The sequence below is a fragment of the Petaurus breviceps genome, unplaced genomic scaffold (genome assembly GCF_028583685.1).
Source record: "Petaurus breviceps papuanus isolate PSGF00001 unplaced genomic scaffold, PetGlider_PUasm1.0 101, whole genome shotgun sequence".
In the NCBI taxonomy this organism is placed as follows: Eukaryota; Metazoa; Chordata; class Mammalia; order Diprotodontia; family Petauridae; genus Petaurus; species Petaurus breviceps.
In genome coordinates, this window is record NW_027185575.1 from 7,234,518 (window position 1) to 7,256,137 (window position 21,620).

Below are 21,620 nucleotides of genomic sequence, written 5' to 3' on the forward strand. Positions count from 1 at the left end.
ATTTCTTATTGGGAAATTGGGAATTCTAATTGGGAAAAGGCTAAGGCATTGAAGTCAGAAGGACCAGGATTCAAGTGACCTTGGGCAAATCATCTGACCTCCCTGGGTCACAGTTTCCTCATTTGTAAAATATTGACATTTGGTTAACTAGTTCCTGAGGACCCTTAATGTTCTAGATCTAAAATTCTGTGGTCCTAACTTGTGTGACCTTGAGCACTTCCCTGGGTCTCAGTTTCCACTTCTGTAAAATGAGGAGATTGAATTCATTGATGTCAGAGGTCCCTTGTAGTCTCAAAACTCTGGGTGCTGAACTCTGGACCAACTCTGTCAGGAGGCAGGGTTGCTAAGGAGCAGTTCCATGAAAGGAATATTTAATTCGGAATCAGATGACCTCAGTTCAAAGACTGACTGTCTGACTTTTCATTCATTCAATAACCATTTGTTAAGTATCTACTAAGTACCAGGCATTGTGCTAAGCTCTTATTTAAGAGAATTTCCATCATACCATGTGCTACCATCAGAGTGAGGAAAATGGCCCCAGGGAGTCACTGTGGCATCATGGAAAAGCACTGGCTTTGGAGGTCCTGGAGTTCCAGCCCTGACTGGGACACATATTAGCTGTGTGACCTTGGGCAAAGCACTCTCCCACCTCCTCTACAAAATGAGGGGGAGGGTTTGATGACCTCTAAGATCTTTTCCTGCCCTAAATCTATAAGCCATTTTATAACCTTCTTGATTTGATACCCAGGAGAGAAGGCTATGGGCAGGGATGGAAAATAGCTATGTATAACTCAGACTGTTTTGGAAAGGATTATGTGAATTATTCTAATTATGTGAGAATGTAACTAAGCTTCTTGAGTGCAGAGATTGTTTCATTTCTTGTATTTGTATTCTTAACTCCTAGCGTAGAGCCTAGAGCACATAATAGATGCTCAGAAATACTTGCTGATTGGGATTCCCATGGCAAATATTACACTCTTTTCTAATCTATGGTTCTCAGAGTCAGAAGACCGGGTTTGAGTTCCATCTCTGGTATTTACTTCCTGGGTTATTTGGGGCAAACCATTAACCTCACTGGGTCCCATTTTCCTCACCTGTCAAATGACAGGGTTAGGTTAAATATCCTTCTACAGATAGGATCCTATGATTTTCAGATTTGTTTTTTATTCCACCCCCTCCCCTACCCTTCCAACCCACTGTTTCTTTTCTATAGATCTGTCAGTGGAGCCAAAGCTAAATAGATCAGATGCCATCAATATATATAATATATATATATATATATATATATATATAATCACAAACCTTGAAATGCTATATAAATACTAGTTATTGTTATTATTATTATGAGATTCAAACTATATGATTTCAAAAATCTCACCAGAGTCAGACAGTTTCTCTACTGTCTCCTTTGTCTGTTTCCTCCACCCTTCCCTCTTCCTTCCTGGGCTCTATTGTTATCTGGAAACCCAGTCTGGGTCAAGTTCAAGACTCCTGGTTATTTCTCCCTGGTCAGCTTTGGGCCTCTGTAGTCAGGATGCCATGGGAGTGTGGCCCCGTCCTAACCAGCCACCTTTAGGGGCCTCTTTGGGTCAGTAATCACTTCACTGCCATCTTCCAGGACTATTTTCCCCCAAATGGCCTAGTGGAACAATTCAATTTTGAGGGTCTTACTGTTGGACAGTGGAGATGAACAGCATCTTGTGGACTCTGTCACTCACTGGGATGTGAGTTCCTCAGTCTCAGGAGTAAATGGAAGCAGTGGGGGGAAACTGAGAAGGGAAGAATCAGGAATGAGAATGTGGAGAGAAAATAGTTGTGCTGTCTGGCCGCCAACCAGAGATGCAGCGTGCATGTTATTACCTATCAGGGCTGCCTATCACAGGTGAAATTATGGTGCTTTTATTAACATCTGAATAGTGGCAAAGAAATGAGTTTCACATCTGTTCCTGAGTATTTAACATCTTCCTATTGTGCAGAGTTTATCTCTACCCCCCCCCATAACAAACTGGGTGTTGAAACTACTCTGACTTCTGGAATATGGCAGCCCCTCCCCATTCTTCTTGTTCCCTTGGAGATACTTGTAGTTGGGTTGGAGCCTGTGAGGGACTCAGTGCCAAGCAGAGACACATTGGCTTCATGGGAACCTGTCTGATGAAGAAGCTGGACAGTTTATCAGCATCCCTAAGCCCTAGGTCTGCCCCTGCCCTTCAGAGCACCTGGGGCATTTGGACCCAGTCAGATACCACCCCACATCCCCACGAACACACACGCACAAACATATTCCTTTCCTGGCTGAAGGGAGAGGGAAGATGAGTTTGAGGTATTAGGAAAATTTCCTGGAGCAGCCACTGGGGAAAAGGTTTTAGGGATAGAGGAGCATTAAGAGCTGAAAATAGAAGCTCAGTACAGATGGGATGGGAGAGAAAGTCTGGAAAAATCCTCATTTGCTGTTTGATGCAACAAGATGGTGCAGTGGGCTGGGCTTAGAGTCAGGAGGACCTGAATTCAGATGTGGCCTCAGACACTTTCTAGCTGTGTATCCCCAGGTCAGATGCTTAACCTCTGCTTGCCTGTTTCCTCATCTGTAAAATGAATATCATCATAATAGCACCTACCTCTCTGGGGTGTTCTGAAAACTTAATAAGATAATAATGGAAAAGCATTTAGCACATAGTAATATACACACACACACACACACATACATATGTGTATATATGGAGAGAGAGATTGAGATATGAGAGAGAGATTGAGAAGAGAGGGAGATTGAGGAGAGAGAGAGACAGAGACAGAGAGACAGAGAGAGACAGAGAGAGAGAGAGAGAGAGAGAGAGAGAGATTATTCATAATTACCATTACTCATAATGGTTAACTGTTCTAGTTTTCTAGAACTGAAGACCAGGTTCAAATCCAGAATCTGCCATTCACTCTGTCAGTCAATTAGTTTTAACAAGCATCTGTTATTAAGTGTTTATTGGTGCCAAGCATTGAACTAAGCACTGGGGGTACAAAGAAGGGCAAAGACACAGTTCTTGCCCTCAAGAGGCTCCCATTCTAATGGAGCAGCCAATAAAAAGCCACTATATAAACAGCTAGGTATAAGCTATATACAGCGTGAATGGGAGATGACCCCAGAGGACAGCCTTCTGCACCAAGTGTGGTTTCATCTGTGTTTCAGCTGGGCAGATGACTTCTCTAGATCTTTGTTTCTCCTCTTAAATGATGGAGTTCCCAGATCTCAGAATGTCAGAGCTGGACTCCCCAGTTCAACTCACACTTGATCAAGAATACATTCTTCCGCTTACCCACCAAGTAGTCACCCAAACTTTGCTTGGAAACCTGTGCTAAGCACTTTATAATTATCTCATTTAATCCTCACAACAACCCTGGGAGGTAAGTGAGATTATTATCATCCCCGTTTTACAAATGAGGAAACGGAGGCAAACAGGGTAAGTGATTTACCCATGGTCACACAGTTGGTAAGTGTTTGAGGTCAGATTTAAACTTAGATCTTCCTGATTCTAGGCCCAGCACTCTAGCCACTGAGACACTTTCCACGAAGCCAAAATCCTTTCTCATTGTTGTCTTCCTCTGAATGCCTTCCAATTATATTGGATGATCTCTAAAGTCCTTTTATGACTCTAACTCCTATGATCTGGATGCCAGTGGAGAGCAGAATCACAGAAGAAGAATGAGAAGGATCCTTAGAACAGAGAATATCAGAGCTGGGCAGGTCTTTAGAACAGAAAATGTCAGATCTGGGAGGGCCCTTGGAGCACAGAATATTAAAACTGGGAGGGACCTTCCAGAAACCCTCTGGTTCAAACCCTTCATTTTATATATGGAGACCCTCGGGCCTACAGAAGGTCAGTGACTTTCTCAAGGTCATGTGGGTAAGCAAGTAGCTGAAGTGGGATTTACGCTAAATTATCTGACTCCAAATCCAATGTTGTTTTCCCTACCCTGGGCTGCCCCTCATTAATTAGACTAGGCATTTCCTAGATATTGGGGTACATGGGACCTCTGAAGCATTATGTTACTGTCTGGCATCACATAGCCTCAGGTTATATGGCAAGGAATCAGGCAAGTTCTTTCCATGCCTTTCCTGTTTCCAGTGATGGAACTTCATCATTTTAAAGGATTGACTTGCAGTTTGGTGATGCTTCATTTTTTGCATACAGATGAGGTTTATTCCTGGAGTAATGCATTATCCTCCCTTCCCCCCCCTCTGCCCCTTAGCGTATTCCTGTCTTTTCAAATTACTCAGGAGACACTGGACAGGGCCACTTATGGCTGATTTCTTTTTGCTTTTTAATTTATCCTACTTATTCACCCTGGATTAACAGGGGGAAACAAAACAAAAGAAAACATTCTGGGAGCATATACAATTCCCACCATCAGAGGCCCAGCTACATCCCATGTCATTATGTTCCCCATGTCCTCCCCATGGAAAGGGCTGGGAGTAGACATCCCCGATGATAGAGTCAAAGAAGCCCTAAAGAGGCCAAAAGGATCTACCCTTGGGTCTGGAATATATTATTCCTGTCAGGGGTGAAGAGGGGTCTAGATTGGAACTCCCATGATATCTTTGACATCGAAATGGGCACTTAGGGACTGGGGTAAGTAACTATGACTTCTTTGTTTTCATCTCTTAATAAAACCACTTAAAAAACCATTATCTTTAGCAAGTTCACAGTAGTAGTAGAATACTTCACTACTATGATAGATCCAAGAACTTGGGTTCAAATTCTACTTCTAATATTCACTCCCTGTGTGACCTTAGTCAAGTCACCTCACTTTCCTGGGTCTCAGTTTTCCCATCTGTAAAATGAAGGGTTTGACCTGGATGGCCTTCTAGTGTTAGCTTATAAGAAGTCAGGAAATGAGCCAGTAGATTCGTGATCTCATTCTGATTGTCATCTTTGCTTCATTTTTGTTCCCTCCAGCTCAGTCAGTACCATCCGAAACCAGCGCTACCATATCCATGCCAACTTGTCCTTTGCCATTCTGGTGGCACAGATCTTACTTCTGATCAGTTTCCGATTCGAGCCAGGAACAGTAAGTGGCCAAAAACATACCTTTTTTGTGGATTAATTGTGGATTATCTTTTTTTTTTGGTGTGGATTAATTGTACCAAAACCCTCCTGTGAGATCTATTCCTGGGGAAATTCTAGAATGGACCATTCAAGGAACGGAGTATCCAGAAAAAGAAGCTGTGATTACAAAAAGCTACATGGCTTCGTCAAGAATACGTCATGCCAGACTAACCTGATTTCTTTTTTTGACAGGGTTATTAAACTGGGAGATGAGGAGAATGCCATAGATATGCTTTGCCTAGACTTTAGTCATATATTTGATAAAATAGCTCATACTGTTCTTAGAAAAGATGGAGAGATGTGGCCTAGAAAGCAATACAATTAGATGGATTTGGAATTGGTTGAATGGTTCTACTTAAAGAGTCATCGTTAATACTTTGGTGTCACCTTGGCAAAGAAATCTCCAAATGAGTGCCCCAGGGATCTGTTCTTGGTGCTGTTTAATAGTTTTTATCATGACTTAGAGGGAGGCATACAGAGGATGTTTATGGAATCTGGGAATGACACCAAACTAGGAGGGCTGACTAACACACTGGGTGAAAGACCCAGGATCCTAAAAGATCTTGAAAGGTTATTATGTATTATGCTGAATCTAAGAGGATGGAATTGAACAGAGATAAATGCAAACTCTTACCTTTGGGTTCAGAAAATCAGTTTCCCCAGTATAGCATTGGAGAGGCATAGTTAGGCATCATTTTGTTTGAAAAAAGGTTAAGGGGGTTAAGTGGAATGCAAGCTCAATATGACATGTTAGAGTCAAAAAATCTAGTATAAATTTGAATTTCTTTAAGAGGAGCTCAGCTTTCAGGAAGAAGGTGGTAGTCTCATTATATTCTGCCCTGATCAAATCTCATCTGGATTATTATGTTCAGTCCCAGATGCCATGATTTAAGAAGGACATTGATAAGGAGGAGAATGTTCAGAGGAGGGTAATCAAAATGGTGACATTTCTCAAGATCATATCATATGAAATGACTCGAAGGAAGTGGGAATGTTTAGCTTGAAGAACACCAAACTCGGGGACTCCATGATAGTTGATTAGATTTGTTCTGCTTGGCCCCAGAGGGCAAGAATAGAAACGATGGGTGGAAGTTGCAAAGAGACCAATTAGCCTTAAAGTCAGGAAATATTTCTTAACAAAGACAACTGTCCCCAAATGGAATGATCTGTCTCCATTCCAGGTGAGTGGAGTTCTCCTCCTTGAAGGTCTTCTAGAGGATGGGCATGCTTTACAGGGATTCCTTTTCATGTATGGATTGGATCAATTGCCTCCAAGGCCCCTTCCAACTCTCAAATTTTGTGATCCATATAGGCACAGATTATTAACTATATTAGCCTAGCAAAGGATAGTGGTAATGGAGTCACAGCTGTAAGGTACCAGTTAGTAACTGGCACTTTATGAAAGAGAGTAGATTAATTCCTTTTTTATGTCTCATTTTATCTGGCTGTGAAATAGTGTGGAGAGGATCTTAAATGTTCCTACCATCTCCAAATCCTGGAATCCTTCATGGAAAAGCCAATTAGGTTATAGAATCTATTATAGAACCTACAGAAGTTCCACTTTGCATAACTAAAGTAGAACTATAACTAGGGTAGGGTCATAGGGCATTGCTATAGGTTAGGAAATTTATAAGGGGCTGACACCAGAGTCCCAGCCATATGTCTATTCCTTTGATCACCATATCTCTAAGGTAGTATAAGCTTTGTACTGGGAGAACGTTCTCTCTCTTCAGAAGTTTAGTAACCCATGATGTCATTATGTTCCTGGTGGCCATAATCTGGGATATCCATTCCTGATGCCAATTGTTTCAGATGTAAAAATTGTGAATTACACTCTGCCTATCCTCTGTATTGCCTTTCCACCCAATCCTGAACTCTTCCTTTGAGACTCTGGTTCTGATGATTGGGCCTCCACCTTCTCTAACTCAGAAACAGGCCTCTCTGTTACTTCCAAGTCATTTCCAAACCATGCTGCTGAGTGCATACAGGTACTTTCCACCCTTCCCAACCCTTCAGTCATTTAAACTCCCTTTACAGGTTACTTTCCCACACCAGAATATAAACTCCTTGAGGGCAGAGATTGTTTTGCTCACTTGTATTTGTGTCTCTAGCACTTAGCACATAGTAAACTTTTATTAACATTTTTCCTTCCTTCCTTCCCTCCTTCCTTCCTTCCTTCCCTCTTTCCACCTTCCTTCCTTCCTTCCTTCCTTCCTTCCTTCCTTCCTTCCTTCCTTCTCAACCCATCCTCTCCTTTCCTTATCTTCTCATTTTGAATTTATTATAATTTTGTTGTTCAAATTTATTATAAATAAAATCCTGGCCAAAGTCTGGCCTGAAGCATATATCTGAAGTGCAGCCAGGGAGACTGGCGATGAAGGATAGATCTGACCCGTAAAGATTGACAACAGACCCCCTCATCTGTGTGGTTCTGTGAGAGCCCTGATTGATGAACTGCAGCAGTAGGTGACTGTTTTTGACTCAGCCTTTAGAAGAAAGAAACCAGTGAAGCAGACCGATTCACATCAGAAGACAGAGCTTTCTTGGGTAGGGCTGCAGAGGCTCAAATTTCTGGCAAGAAGCAGGCAGCGTGTTCTATTGATCTGAACCCTGCTAATGAGTTAGCCAAGGCTGCCATCTTGCCCTGATTATGAGTTGACAGGAATATTATCAGCAAGGGATCTTTTTTCCCCTGTTGGGAAACAGAGCAGCCTATACCAATGTAAGAGTGGGAAGTTAGAGGTGGTTATGCAAATATATGTAAACACATGTAAATGTAGCCAGTGGCTGGTGCTTTGCTCCATTTTGGATGACTTTCAAAGGTTCACAGTGATAACCCATGGGTCTCACACACAGTGCACGCTCAATAAACTTTGGTTGAATTGAATTGAAGATTTGATTCTAGTCAAGACTCATTTTCTTCTCTCTGTTTCTTGGCCATATGCTACATTGCCAACCCCATGCCCAGACATCTCCCAAATGTATATCTTTAGTCATAAGGAAGGCTGATAAGAGAGTGAGGAGATTGTATGGAATCCCTGAAAGTCCCACCTCACTACAGGGAGGCAAGTTGCCTGACAGTGGGTCAAGAACATCACTTTTCTTCAAAAGGTTGAAATATTTAGTTACTTGTGGGAATAGTGAAATCTCTTTTCAACAACTAGTTATTTTGGAGAATCCTAGAGTTAGGAGGGACCTCAATGGCCATACACAAAAAAGATTTTCTCCCATAACATACCCAAAGTACCCAACTACTCATCATATTATCTTTGTTTGAAGACCTGCAGAGAAAGAAAACCCACCATTTCCTAGGGCAGCCCATCCCAATTTGGGCAATTGTAATTGCCAGAAAGTGTTCTTTATATCAAATGAGGTAATGTTTGAAAAGCACTTTGCAAACCTTAAAATGCTCTATGAATGCTAGCTGTTGTTGTTGGTATATGGAGTTTCAGTGAATTTCATTGAATATATGTGACACTGAATGTCTCATCACCCCCTACCCTCAGTCTACAGCTACCAAGTAAAAGCAACACCTTCCTTTTGATGACTTTGGCAGCTAATTGATTCAATGGGTAGAGTGTTTGAGTTGGAATCAGAAGGAACTGAGTTCAAATACTGCCTAAGATGTGAAGTAGCTACACTTATAGTAATTATAAGCCACTTAACCTCTCTTTACCTCACATTCCTCATCTGTAAAATGGGGATAATAGACTCTACTTCACAAAGGTGTTGTGAGGGTCAAATCAAGATAACATATATAAAGTACTTTGTAAATCTTGAAACATATATGATTATTTATATATATCATATTATCATATATTATTATTTGCCCTTTTGAATGAATAAAAGCATTCATTATACATTTATTTGCCAACTCTCTGGTAACTAAGTGTCATGGGGGTTCCATTTCTCAAACTCCCTCAAAGGGGAATACAAAAGGGAGATACAAAACACAGACAATCCCTGCCTCCAAGGAACATATATTCTGCTAGGGGAAACCCTGTGCACCTCACAGGGTACTGTGGACAGACTAGAAGGTGACCAGGTGGCCCCTGAATGAGGTATGAAACAAGATCTGCCCTGGGATTGGGCATAGTGGTTATAATAATCGCCATAATTTTTTATACACCCATTCAGGAATCAGGACAGCTTAGCCAAAAGCTGAATGCATTAATCCCAAATCTGAGTGTATTAAGTTCCTCAGGGCATGAACTCTGGTGGTCTAGAGTTCTGGAGCACATATCTCCAGAGCTGGTAACAAGAAAATAGTTGGGGTGGGTGGCTGGATGGGATGTGAAGTATATCCAAGTAATCTTTTGTCTTTTGTCTCATTCCCTTTCTCTTTCTCCAGAATGCTTTTGAGGATATGAGACTGAGTTTTCTGAATGGTGTTGTAAGAAGGGATAGACCAAGCTTTCCCTACAGGCCAATTTTCAGTGTTTCTCCCTAGCACAGAGCTGCAGATGACTCTGATAGTATCTACTAACTGTGTGACCTTGGGCAAGTCACTTAATTTCTATCTGCCTCAGTTTCTTCAATTGTAAAATAGAGACAATTTTGGAGACATCTATCTCCAAGGGTTGTTGTGAGGATAAAATAAGATAATATTTGTACTCTTAGCACGATGTCTTGCACATGTTGTTATATAAATATTAACTATTATTATTAATAATGATTATTACCATCCTGGATATATCTTATTTGTATATAGTTTTCATTTATGTATATTTTTATATACATATCTACATATAAATAAGTTTAAATATTATCTTCCCCATTACATTGTGAACTCTTTGAAGGAAGTGAGTGCTTCTTATTTTTTTATTTTTTTCCTTTCTTTGGATCCCTACTGCTTAGCACATAGTACTTGGTACATATAGGTGCTAAAGAAATGTTTATTGACCTAAGTTGCCTTGAAAAAGGAGATAACAGTAATACCCACCTCACAATGTTGTAGTCAGGCTCGAATGAAATAATATATGTCAAGCATTTACAAACCTTAAAGCACTATATAAATTTTAGCTATTACTGTTATTAGGGCAGCTAGGTGACCCAGTGGATAGACCACTGGACTTGGAATCAGGAAGATTCGTCTTCATGAGTTCAAATCTAACCTCAGATACTTACTTACCAGCTGTGTGACTCTAGGCAATTCACTTAACCTGTTTGCCTTAGTTTTCTTATCTGTCAAATAAGCTGGAGAAGGAAATGGCAAAACACTTCAGAATTGCGAATGGGATCATGAAAAGCTGGACATGATAGAAATGACTCAATGATAACTAATTGTCATTATTATTCATTGCTATTTAGAAAATAGCCCCTCTGTCTTTATGTTCCCAGAACTTTTCACAAATGGGCTCAATAACAGCCTGTTGCTTGTAGACTGATCACTATTCACCTATCCTGTCAACTGTAGTGAATCACTTTTAAATCTCACCAAGTTGTGTCTGTAGTTTGAAGACAATTCCAATTTCCAATGTTTATTTAATTCCCTTATTCTGATCTTCCCACCTCAAAGAGCTGGTCTGGTGTTGGCAGCAGTTATGATAGACTCCAGAGGTCCACAGAGAAAGGCTTGGTTCAGCCTCATGATTTGCACTGATTAGTGACACATGGTCCATTTGCTTCTCCAAAATTGAGCTGGGGTCTTGGTGCACATCAGGGACTGGGATTCTCATTACTAGGCTTTCACTGTCAGATCCTTTCCTCACTGTGTGTCCTTGGGAGGGGAAGATGCTGTCAGCAAAGCTTAGACCTTGCCTCGGGTTTGTCATTGGGATGATGCTGAGAAAACAAGTGTGCTAGGTAGGAAGTCTGTTGGGGGAAGGATGCATGTCTTACTGCATTAGACTGAGAGCCAAGGACTAAACCTGCTGTGGCTTTCCGTTTTCCCATTGACTTTAACAAGTCTGGGCTGCCTAGCCTGCTTATCTGAGTAAATGTCATTGCCTGGGTTTACACTGGGTTTGCCCAATATGAAGACAGAGTTAACTACCCTCAAGATACTTATAATCTGCATTACGTTTTAGGGAAAGATCTCATTGATTCACTTGCTTCTTGCCCTACATCCTTTCAGAATGTGTGAGTAGAGGGGCAGCTTTTATACCATTGATGATAAAAATGGATTTGCTAAACAACTTCATGTTGAAAGGAAGATTGCAGTAGGTATACTTGACCTACCACAACCATTTTTTAGCATTGAATGGTGATAGTGGAAGTGGAGAGGTGTAAAGCAATTCAAGAAACAATTCCCCATTCACTTCTTCTCTGTTGTTATAATTCCATCCAGTAAGCATTTATTAAGAGCCTACTGTGTTAAGACGCTGTCTCTTAGACATTCTAAACTGAAAATTTTTTTCATAGTTTTATCTCTCAGAGAAACAGAGAATTGGGAATTCCAACAGAGCCAAGTCAATTTATAGGTGAGAGAGCCAGCCTAGTATAGTAAAATATATGGTGGATTTGGAATCAGAGGACCTGAGGTGGAAAGTCTTCCTCAGAAATTCGACTTCTCTGGTCTCCAGATTCCTCAGCTACAAAATGAAGGTGACTGAATAACCTTTAAGGTTCCTTCCTGATTGTGTCCATAATCCTGTGTTACTGTCCCCAAGAGATTTACCATCTTACCAGTATGAGTGAATGAGGCAGCCGGGTAAGCCAGTGGAGAGAGCTGGACCTGGATTCAGGAAGACTTGAATCCAAATCCAGCCTCAGACACTCACTAGCGGTGCAACTCTGAGTAAATCACTTAGCCTCTCTTTGTCTGTTTTCTCATCTATAAAATGGGGTTGTGATGAGTATGGAATGAGATACCATGGTAGGTGCTATAGAAATCTTAGCTATTATTATTATGAAAAAGTATGTATTAAAAATTTACTCCATGACAGGCAATGAGTTGAATGCTAAGTGTGCAAATACAAAAGCGAGACAGTAGTCTCTACCTTTAAGGAATGGGCATTCTTATAGGGAAGGCACCACATTTGGAGGAATGGTGCCTAGGGAAAGGTCTTTGGGTCTGAGACATCACAGGGCTGGTGACTAGAGTCATAGGGCAGTCAACAGCCATGCCCTGTCCAGAATCAGTGCTACTACTGATTTGATTACTATTCCTAAAAAGGAAGGAAGGAAACAAGCATTTATTAAATACCTACTGTGTGCCAGCACTATGCTATGTGCTTCACAGATATTTCTTTTTTAATTTCACAACAACCCTTGGAGGTTATTCCCATTTTATGGTTGAGGAAACTTGTGTGTGTGTGTGTGTGTTGGAGTTGGGACAGGGCAGAAAAATGACTAGCTTGAAGCATTGGCAGGAATCCAGGCTGGGCTAGACATAGTGGACTGTATTTGAGCTTGTCTAAAGGAGGTGTTGTAGTTCAATGGAAAGAACCCTGGATTTAGAGGCAGAGAACCTGGGTTCAAACCCAGGCTCTGCCACTTACTAGCCAGGTGACCTTGGGGAAGTAATTTCATTTCTCTGGTCATCAATTCCTTCATCTAAAGCCCTTTAAGGTCCCTTCTGGGTCTAAATCCACAATCCTGTCATAATGAATGATTGAGGAGTTTTAGGTCCCATTGAGAAATGTCATGGCCTCTTGAGGTTGCTAAGTCATCTGGTCATGGGCCACTCAGTATCACCCAACAAATGGACCTGATATGCCTAGTTTTTGCCAGACTGTTACTCTTCTCATCCATGCAGAGCCTACCAGGCAGGAGAGCCAATGCAATAAATTCATGTTTGATTGAATTGGGTTGACTTGGGCTGGTCTTCCTCTTCTAGTCTCCAGAAGCTGCTGCTTGCTCTCTGTGCCACTGAAGCAAACTCTGCCCTGTAATATAACTAATAATAGTTGACATTGATATAGCACTTGGCAGACATTATCCAATTTGATTCTCACAACAGCCATGTGAGGCAGATCCTCTACAGTCCATAGAAATACAGCTTTAGAACTCAAAGGCACCTCAGAAGCCATGGAGATGTACCCTCTCATCTTACAGACAAAGAAACAGGGGTCCAGAAAGATCATGAGATCAAAGGGATCCCTCTCAAGAGGGAAGGAATTTCAGAGGTCATATAGTCCAGTCGCCTCATTTTACAGAGAAGGAAAGTGAGACCAGTTGAGGTTATAGGATTACGTAAAGATGAAATGTATCTTGAAAGTCATTTAGCCAAACCACTAAATATGACTGGGCTCTGAGAGTCTATACAGTATGGTAGATTCTAAACCATGAAACCTCAGAAGGGCAGCTGTGTGGTGCCATAGTGCACAGAGCAGTGGGCCTGGAGTCAGAAAGATCTGAGTTCAAATCCAGACTCAGACACTTATTAACTGTGGAACCCTGGGCAAGTCACTTAACCCTGTTTGTCCTAGTCTCCTCATCTATAAAATAAGCTGGCGAAGGAATGTAAAAACACTCTAATATCTTTGCCAAGAAAACCCCAAATGGGGTCATGAAGAGTCAGACACGATTGAAAATGACTGAATAACAAAACGCCTCAGAAATTAGCCAGATCATCCCCTTCATTTAACAGATGAGGAAACTGAGACCCAAGGAGATTTGGAGGATCAGATAAGGATTATAGACCTCAGAGGCTGATTAGTTCAGCCTCCTTATTTTACAGAGAAGGGAAGTAAATGATGAAGTATTATCATTCTCATTTGTCAGGTAAGGAAACTGAGATTTAGTGAGATCAAGGGACTCAGTTATAGTCACAAATTTTGCCTCACAAGCTGCCGCTCTTGGTGATATATGTGTGGTCCATTTTCTCTCCTGACTTCACGAACAGGGCTGTTTCTACTAGGCCACATTGCCTTGCTTTCCCCATCCTTGTTCCTGCATAGCACCGGGGCAGAGGAGGTTTGCTTAATGTAAGAGCCATGCCCTGGCTTATCTGTTCTCAGGAGAGAAGCTACTGCTTCCATAGCAAGAGTAATAAAATCTTCATTCATTCGTGAGGCTGTAAATAGCCTTACTCTGGTGGACCCAAAGTGCAAGTGATGATTCTGACAAGTTCTACAGCTCAGGGAGAAGGCTGTGCCTTGATCCACATCCCTTTGAAATATCCCTACATGGCAGGAAGAAAGTGAGAATCAAATGAGATGATGGATATAAAGTGATCTGTAACCCTTAGTACTTGGAGGTTCCAAAAGTTCTGCAATTTCAGTCCATGGGCCTTCCCCCTAACCATAAACTGCATAGAGTACGTAGAGTAAAGGGAAGGGAACACATATTCATTAAGGCCCTACTATGTGCCAGGCTTTACAAATATTAACTAATTTTATCCTCACAACAATCCTACAAGGTATGTGTTATTATTATCCCCTTACATAGTTGAGGAAACTGAGACAGAAAGATGGTAAGTGACTTGACCAGGGTCACTCTTCTATTAAGTGTCTGAGGTTGGATTTGAACTCAAGGCTTCTTGATTCCAGGCCTAGTGCTCTATCCACTGTACCACTTAGCTGACTACATTAAAGCTAGGCATAGGACATGCATACCAATGAGTTGACAGCTGTAAATATCTTTTTAATTATTAATTCTCCAAAATTCCAGTATCTCTATGGTCTCGTCAATCTAGATGTTCCCTCTAACATGGCAGATCACATCACCCATGCCTAGTATTCCTTCTATGCATTTGTCCATGATCTCCTATAACTTTGCCATGGGGCCGTCTCCGGTCATCTTGATCTATATCTGGCCACTGGACCCAGGCAGCTCTGGAGGAGACAGTGAGGCTGTTGACTTGCATGGCCCTGCCTCACTTAAATCCAATTCACTTGCATGTCATGGCATCACATCCATGGGGTCATGTTCGTCTTTGAGAATGAAGAACAAACAACAGCAAGAAACCAGGGGCCTCCACTCAACATTCCAAGGGCCTTGCTTTATTTCCCTTGCCATCTCACAGATACCTGTGGAGGCTGCTGGCTGTCTACAATTTATCCCTCACTCTTGTCACTTGACACGATCAGCTCAGTGTTTTTTTTTTTTTTCTGATCAGGCAGTTCTTGGACAACATCTTTCACACTTCTCCTGCATGATCCTTAATTGACAATGCACCACAGCCTGCTCACATCCACCATGTACCTCTCCATTGCCCTCTGGGCAAACCACGCCTTCAGTTTGCCCTCTGGGCAAACCACACCTTCAGTTATACAGAGGTGATCATGTTCCATTTCACACATTACCAGAAAGACATGAGTGTTAAAAAGATGGGCCTCTGTGTCAGGGAGAAATGCATGACCCTGGAAACTCCACATAAATGTCAGCTAGTATTATGAATTCACATCAGCGACACAGGGCAAACAAGGGAATGTGTTGGTGTCTGGCAGAGATTGGCCACCTCCCACCCCCTGCTGAAGAGAGAAGCAATATGTGAGGACAGTGAGGGGAGGCCCAGCTCACAATTCTGTGAGGAAATTACATCCCCTGATAAATTGCTCCTATTGTCAAAAGCTCCCCTTTGTTTGCCAGATAGCTAGAAATTTATTCTGGCTTCACACATTCAGGAGAGCGACTTTCTCTGGAGAGTTTCAATCCAGTCCTGTCCATTAGTCCAATCCAGTCCATTTCAGTCTATCCGATTCATTAAAATTCAATCCAACCTAGTCTAGTATAGTCCAGTCCAATACAATCCAAACCAAACCAATCCAGACCAGTCCAATCCTTTCCAGTCCAATACAGTCATTTCAATCTATACAATCCATTACATTAAAGTTCAGTCCAACCCAGTCTGATCTAGCCTAATTCAATGCAATCTAACCCAGTCCAGTCTAATACAATCTAGTCCAGACTAATCCATTTGAGTCCAATCCAACAAGCATTTATATTTTATGCACTTACAGTATATCAGGTAGTGTGCTAGGCACTAGAAATATAGACACAATCAGTTAATGCATGAGTATTTATTGAACACCCACAATGTACCAGATGCTGTACTCAGCCATAAAGATAGTAGGAAAAAATGACAATAACTGCTGCCCTGCATAAGCTTACATTCTACTTGATAATGTCAGAGAATCATGGAACCATTGGTCCAGAAGTGACTTTAGTCAGTCATTCCATCAAGCATGTATTAAGCATGCAATGAGGCAGTCGCTGTCCTGGGTGTCAGGGATGCAAGGGAAACATCACCTACTCTCATACAAATTGAATTCTAATGGAGGAAACAATGTGCTCATAGAATGACACATGAGCGTCCACAAAGAAAGTGCCAAGTTAAATTGGGTGAAGAAGTATAAATAGCTTGGGGGCTTCCCAGAGGTGGAGATGAGGAAAGAGATCACTCCAGGCATAGGAAACCACCTGGGCAGAGATGCCAAGGCAAGAGAAGGGGTGTCACAAATGAAGATCAGTCAATGGGCCAGTTTGGTTGGAATGGAGAGTACATAAAGGGCAATCATATACAGTCAACCTGGAAAGGTAGAGCAAAATCAGGTTGGGAAGTACTTTCAATGCCCATCTGAAGAGTTTGTGCTTTTTTTCCCAGGTCATAGGGAGCCAATGAAGCTTCTTGAGCAGAGGACTGGAATACTTATGAATGTTGTTTTGGCAGCTGTGTGGAGAGTGGATTGGGAGTAGGGGGAGACGAGGTAGGAAGAATAATTAGGAGGTTGTTTTGGTAGCTGAAGTGAGAGATGATGAGGACCTGAATTAGAGGTTTGTTCTGAGTTAGTTTGGCACTTTTAATGAGTCTTAGCACTTACCAACCTCTTCCCCCTTGAATCTCCCTAAAACACTGTAGCTGAGACCACTGAGAAGGCACTGGGGTTGGAATCTGTGACTTTCCCTGGTGTCCTTGAGATTAAGATCTAGGGGCCAGTCAGCCAACAAATATTTATTAAGGGTTTACTACGTACCAGCCCATTGTCCTAAGAGCTGAGAGAGCAAAGAAAAGCAAAAAAAGATCCTTGATTTCAAGGATCTTTCGTTCAAATGGGGGAAAATAATGTATAAATAACTAGGCCCATACAAGATATATGGAGGGTAGATGGAAGGTAACCTCAGAGGAAAAACTCTTAGTGGCTAAGAGGAAAAAATTGTTCCTCCCTCCATTCCCTCAAACACACATATGCATGCACACACATACACGCACGCACGCACACAAACACATACACACATGCATGCACACATACACAAGAAATCCTCTTTTTGCACATTGAATAAGCCTGGGAGTAGGAATGAAATTCAAGAGGTTTCTGGAAATGCTAAGACATCTTGGGAGAGGCTGTCTCTTACAAAGTCATCCAGCCAGAGCCAGTGTGCTAGAAAAAGATAAAATACTGAGATGGCATCTGGGATCCTGTCCAAGAAGGGGGGTGGTGGTGTCTAATAGAAACTAATCCTAAAGAAGAATAAATGAAGAGGGCGTTCGGGCCACATGAGCACCAATCACCTTTTCATCTCTAACAGGATTATGAGTCTGAGATGAGCCTCTTCTCTCTCTCAATGAGACTATCTCAGAAAGCAATTAGCAGAGGAAGGACAGCTGTGCCAATGAAGGAGCTGGGCAGGGATGGAGGGAATGAAGGGGGGATGTATTTGTAGCCTTCATAATGTAACCAGCCCTAAGGATGGAAGGTGATAGTGAAGTATTGAGATTTCTGGGAGGAAAAAGCCAATTGAATTCCATTTTGTAAGCATTTCTTAAGTGCTGAGTTTGTCCTAGGCAGGGCAGCTGGGTAGCACAGTGAATAAAATACCAGACCTGGAGTCAGGGATACCTTAGTTCAAATCCAACCTTAAACACTTACTAGCTGTGTGACTCTGGGCACGTCACATAACTCTCTTTGCCTCCATTCTTCATCTGTATAATGGACTGGAGAAGACAATGGTAAACTACTCCAGTATCTCTGCCAAGAAAATCCCAAATTGGGTCATGAAGAGTCAGATATGACTGAAAATAACTAAGCAGCAATAGTCATTGGGCATTTTGCTAAGTGCTGGAGATACAGAGACAATAAAACACAGTCTCTGCCTTCACAGAACTTAAAATTCTAGTATGGAAATAAAGGCTGGGAAAAAGTTAGAATAGAGGCAGAGCTCTCTAGGGAAAATGCTAGCGATGGAAGACTGTTCTGTAATTTCTTTTTCTTGCCTATAACCCTGACTGTCTTACTGGGAACTCATCCATGACTAAATAATGAAAAGATTTATTTTGGAACTGTGAGTTCCTGGTGTTGGGTCTATAATTAAAGGGGTCATCTTTTGTGAATGTTGGGAGTGAATGGTGTGTTAGACTGAATTGTTATTTTCTGGCTCTTAGGGAAAAAACTTGAGCTGTATTTGATAGTTCCCTATAATAACTTCTCTTTGAGGCAGATATAGAGGAGATAGTTTGCAAGCAAAGTAACTCCGTAGGAATGGGGGTGAAAAATGGAAAGCCTTCCAGTAGACAGAAGGATACCTGATTGACTGAGCCTGAGCCTGGGATTATACAATGGACCAATGGACTCTCTCTAGAGCTCCTCCACACCTCCCTCCCCAAACTTGACATGCTTCATATAAAGAAGGTCATATCTTTGATCCATGGTCATGAACTCTGAACCTCCCTTATCTGAACCCAATCTCTTGTTCTATCGCTCTCTCTGCCTCTAACTCCTATGTTCTTTTTCTTCACATTGACTCCCGATTTTCCAACTGCTCAAGTCCCTCCCAGATCCTCCCGCTTGCAGTGTCTACACTCTCTACCCTGCCCCATCTTGGCCCCTTGGCAAGCCAACTCAACTCTACATCACTCTCTTCTCTCAAACCCCTTGTCTCTTTTTCCTATTGAAGGTCTTGCCCTTCTCAACCTCAGCCTTGAGTCATTCCTACCATCGTCTGTCTTTGCTGTCCTTTTTTCTCTTCTCATTTCACATCACTAAAATCCTTTCTGTCACTATCTTTTGCCTGTCTCACATGAACAGGTTGCCTTCTCTTTGCCAAAACAAGCTCTCCACATGTACAAGTGATCCTATCCCCTTCCATTCCATTCCATCTTCTCTAGCAGGTTGTCCCTTCTACCATCCCTCCTCCCACTTATCTTCAATCTTTTGTCCCCCACTGGCTGCTCAACACTTGTGGAGAGTGTCAGACTTGAGAGTGAAAGAATCATGGGCCAAGCTAGACCACAGGAAATTTAGCTGACAAGTAGTTAAGCAAGCCTAGGTACCACCTATGAGTGCCTTTAAGCCAGTGTCACCTAGAGAATGGATTTGCTCTGTATGTAGTTTGTTGGGTCTAGCTCCTTTTTTCTGACTTCATTTCCTTGCATTCTCTTTCCTTTATTTCATGTAATAATTGTGTCCTAAGGTGTTGGAGTCCAGATGTGATGGTTTCACTGTTATGAACGATGAAAAGAGATTACCACAGAAATGCCAGCAAACATATTCAACTGCATGCAGAGAAGATTACAGGCCCAACCAAGTGCATTCTCATTCTATCTGTGCTAAGCAGAGTCTCTGCCCTGGACGTGGCTCACTCCACAGTCACACCATAATGATTTCCTCCTACTCATACAAGACTTATCATTTTCATGCCTTTCCGCAGTCTGTCCCCCATGTCCAGAACACCTTCCTTCCTCACCACAGCCTCTTAGAATCGCTAGCCTCCTTCAAGGTTCAGCTCTAGAGTCACCTTTCACATGATCCCTCTCCCCAGCTCCTCGTGTCCCCCTCCCCCAGTTGTCTTGGATTTATATTTGAATTTTATATATCCTTAGTTATGCATGTGTTATCTCTTTTAGTTAAATAGAAACTCTTTGAGGGCAAGCCATGTTCATTTTTTTTTGTGGTTGTTGTTCCTGCACCCTCAGTGCCTAATAGTAAGTACTTAATAAATACCTTTTGGTAGGTTATTGATTGTGTATCTGTTGTCTGTCACACCCTGTCCTCACAAAAAAAGTAAGCTTTTTGAGGGCAGGCTCTATTCATTTCCCCCCCCCCCTTTTGTATTCCTAGCATTTAACACTGTGCCTGGCTTAGATGATGCTTAATATATCCTTACTGAATACATATCCTTGGCTAGTCACCATCTTAATCTTTACATTTCACTTTGTTATTCCTTTCCTTTGTAAATAGATCCTAGATGAGGTACCCTTATCATTTAGAATGTGTTGGGTTAGGGGCAAGAAGAGAAAGGTGTAATGAGCGTTGGGTAGAATAGCTAAGTTATGGCAAGAGTATTAGAAGAGAAAATGTTATTAGGACGAGGGACCTTCTAGCTTTCCAAACCTCCCAATGAGGGTTTGGAGATCAGTAAGGTTTGGAAACACAGTAATGGAAATTATAATAATATTAATAATGCACATCTAGCATATAAAGTATACAGCATTTAGAGATTTGAAAAGTGCTTGGTCAAGAGTTCCCTGAATCTGTTGGATAAGGAGCTAAAGTCCTGGAATGCTGAAGCTGATATGGCTTGGCATGGACCCTATCCATGGGACTTCCATCTAAATGGAAAAATTCACAAACTAAAACACCAGATGTAAAGGGGACCTCAGAGACCACCTAGTCCAATGCATATCTGAATAAAAAAACCTCTTTTTGTAAACACTAATAGTCATCTGGCCTTTGCTTTTAGACTTTCCAATTAAGGAAAATTCACTACCTCCAGACAGCCCATTTTGTGTTTGGATAACTGATTTTTAGCAAATCTATCCTTACTCCAAGCTTTAATTTATCCCTTCACCATCTCAGTTTCTACCCATTATTTCTCATTCTGTCCTCTGGGATAAGGCAAAACAAGTCCAAACCATCTTCCAGATGACTTCCCTTCACATCCTTGAAGACTGATAACATATCCCCTTATGTCTTCTCTTCTGTAGGCATATATGTATGGATATGTGTTTGGTCAGTTGTTTTCAGTCTTGTCCAACTCCTTATGACCTCTTGTGGGGTTTTCTTGGCAAAGTTTCTTGAAGTGGTTTACCATTTTCTTCTCTAGCTCATTTTACAGATGAGAAAACTAAGGCAAAGAGAGTTAAGTGACTTGCCCAGGTTAACACAGTTAGTAAGTGTCTGATGCTGGATTTGAACTCATGAAGATGAGTCTTCCTTAACTCCAGGCTTGCCATTCTATCCATTGTGCCTTTTAGCTGCCTGTAGGACAATCAACATTAATTCATTTAACTGTTGCTTACTTGGCAGAATTTTCTTCTCAGTGCCCTGACCACTTTAATAGGACCTCCTCCAGATTGTCATTGACTTTCTTAAAATAAATTCTCCCAGACTGAACTCAGCATTCAAGATATGGTTTAGGAGTAAACAAGTCAGGAGTAGCATCAGGAAGACCACTTCCCTTGTGTTGATCATTATTCTTCTCAGTGTGATTTAAGATCATGGTAACTTCCTTCCTTCCCTTCTTCCCTCCCTCCATTCCTCCTTCCCTTCTTCCTTCCCTTCCTTTCTTCCTTCCTTCACTTCTTTCTTTCTTTCTTTCTTTCTTTCTTTCTTTCTTTCTTTCTTTCTTTCTTTCTTTCTTTCTTCCTTCCTTCCTTCTTTCCTTTCCTTTCCTTTCCTTTCCTTTCCTTTCCTTTCCTTTCCT

The 21,620-nt window shown here is 41.7% G+C and overlaps 1 protein-coding gene across 2 annotated transcripts in view; it reads left to right on the plus strand.

Moving 5' to 3' along the window:
- The window catches only part of LOC138158698 (adhesion G-protein coupled receptor D1-like), a 476,877-nt gene that overhangs the window by 333,101 nt on the left and 122,156 nt on the right, over nucleotides 1–21,620 (plus strand). For both annotated transcript variants that reach the window (XM_069084871.1, XM_069084953.1), the window contains one exon: nucleotides 4,944–5,055. In XM_069084871.1, coding sequence (XP_068940972.1) covers nucleotides 4,944–5,055 — 112 coding nt within the window. The remainder of the gene's footprint in view (nucleotides 1–4,943; nucleotides 5,056–21,620) is intronic.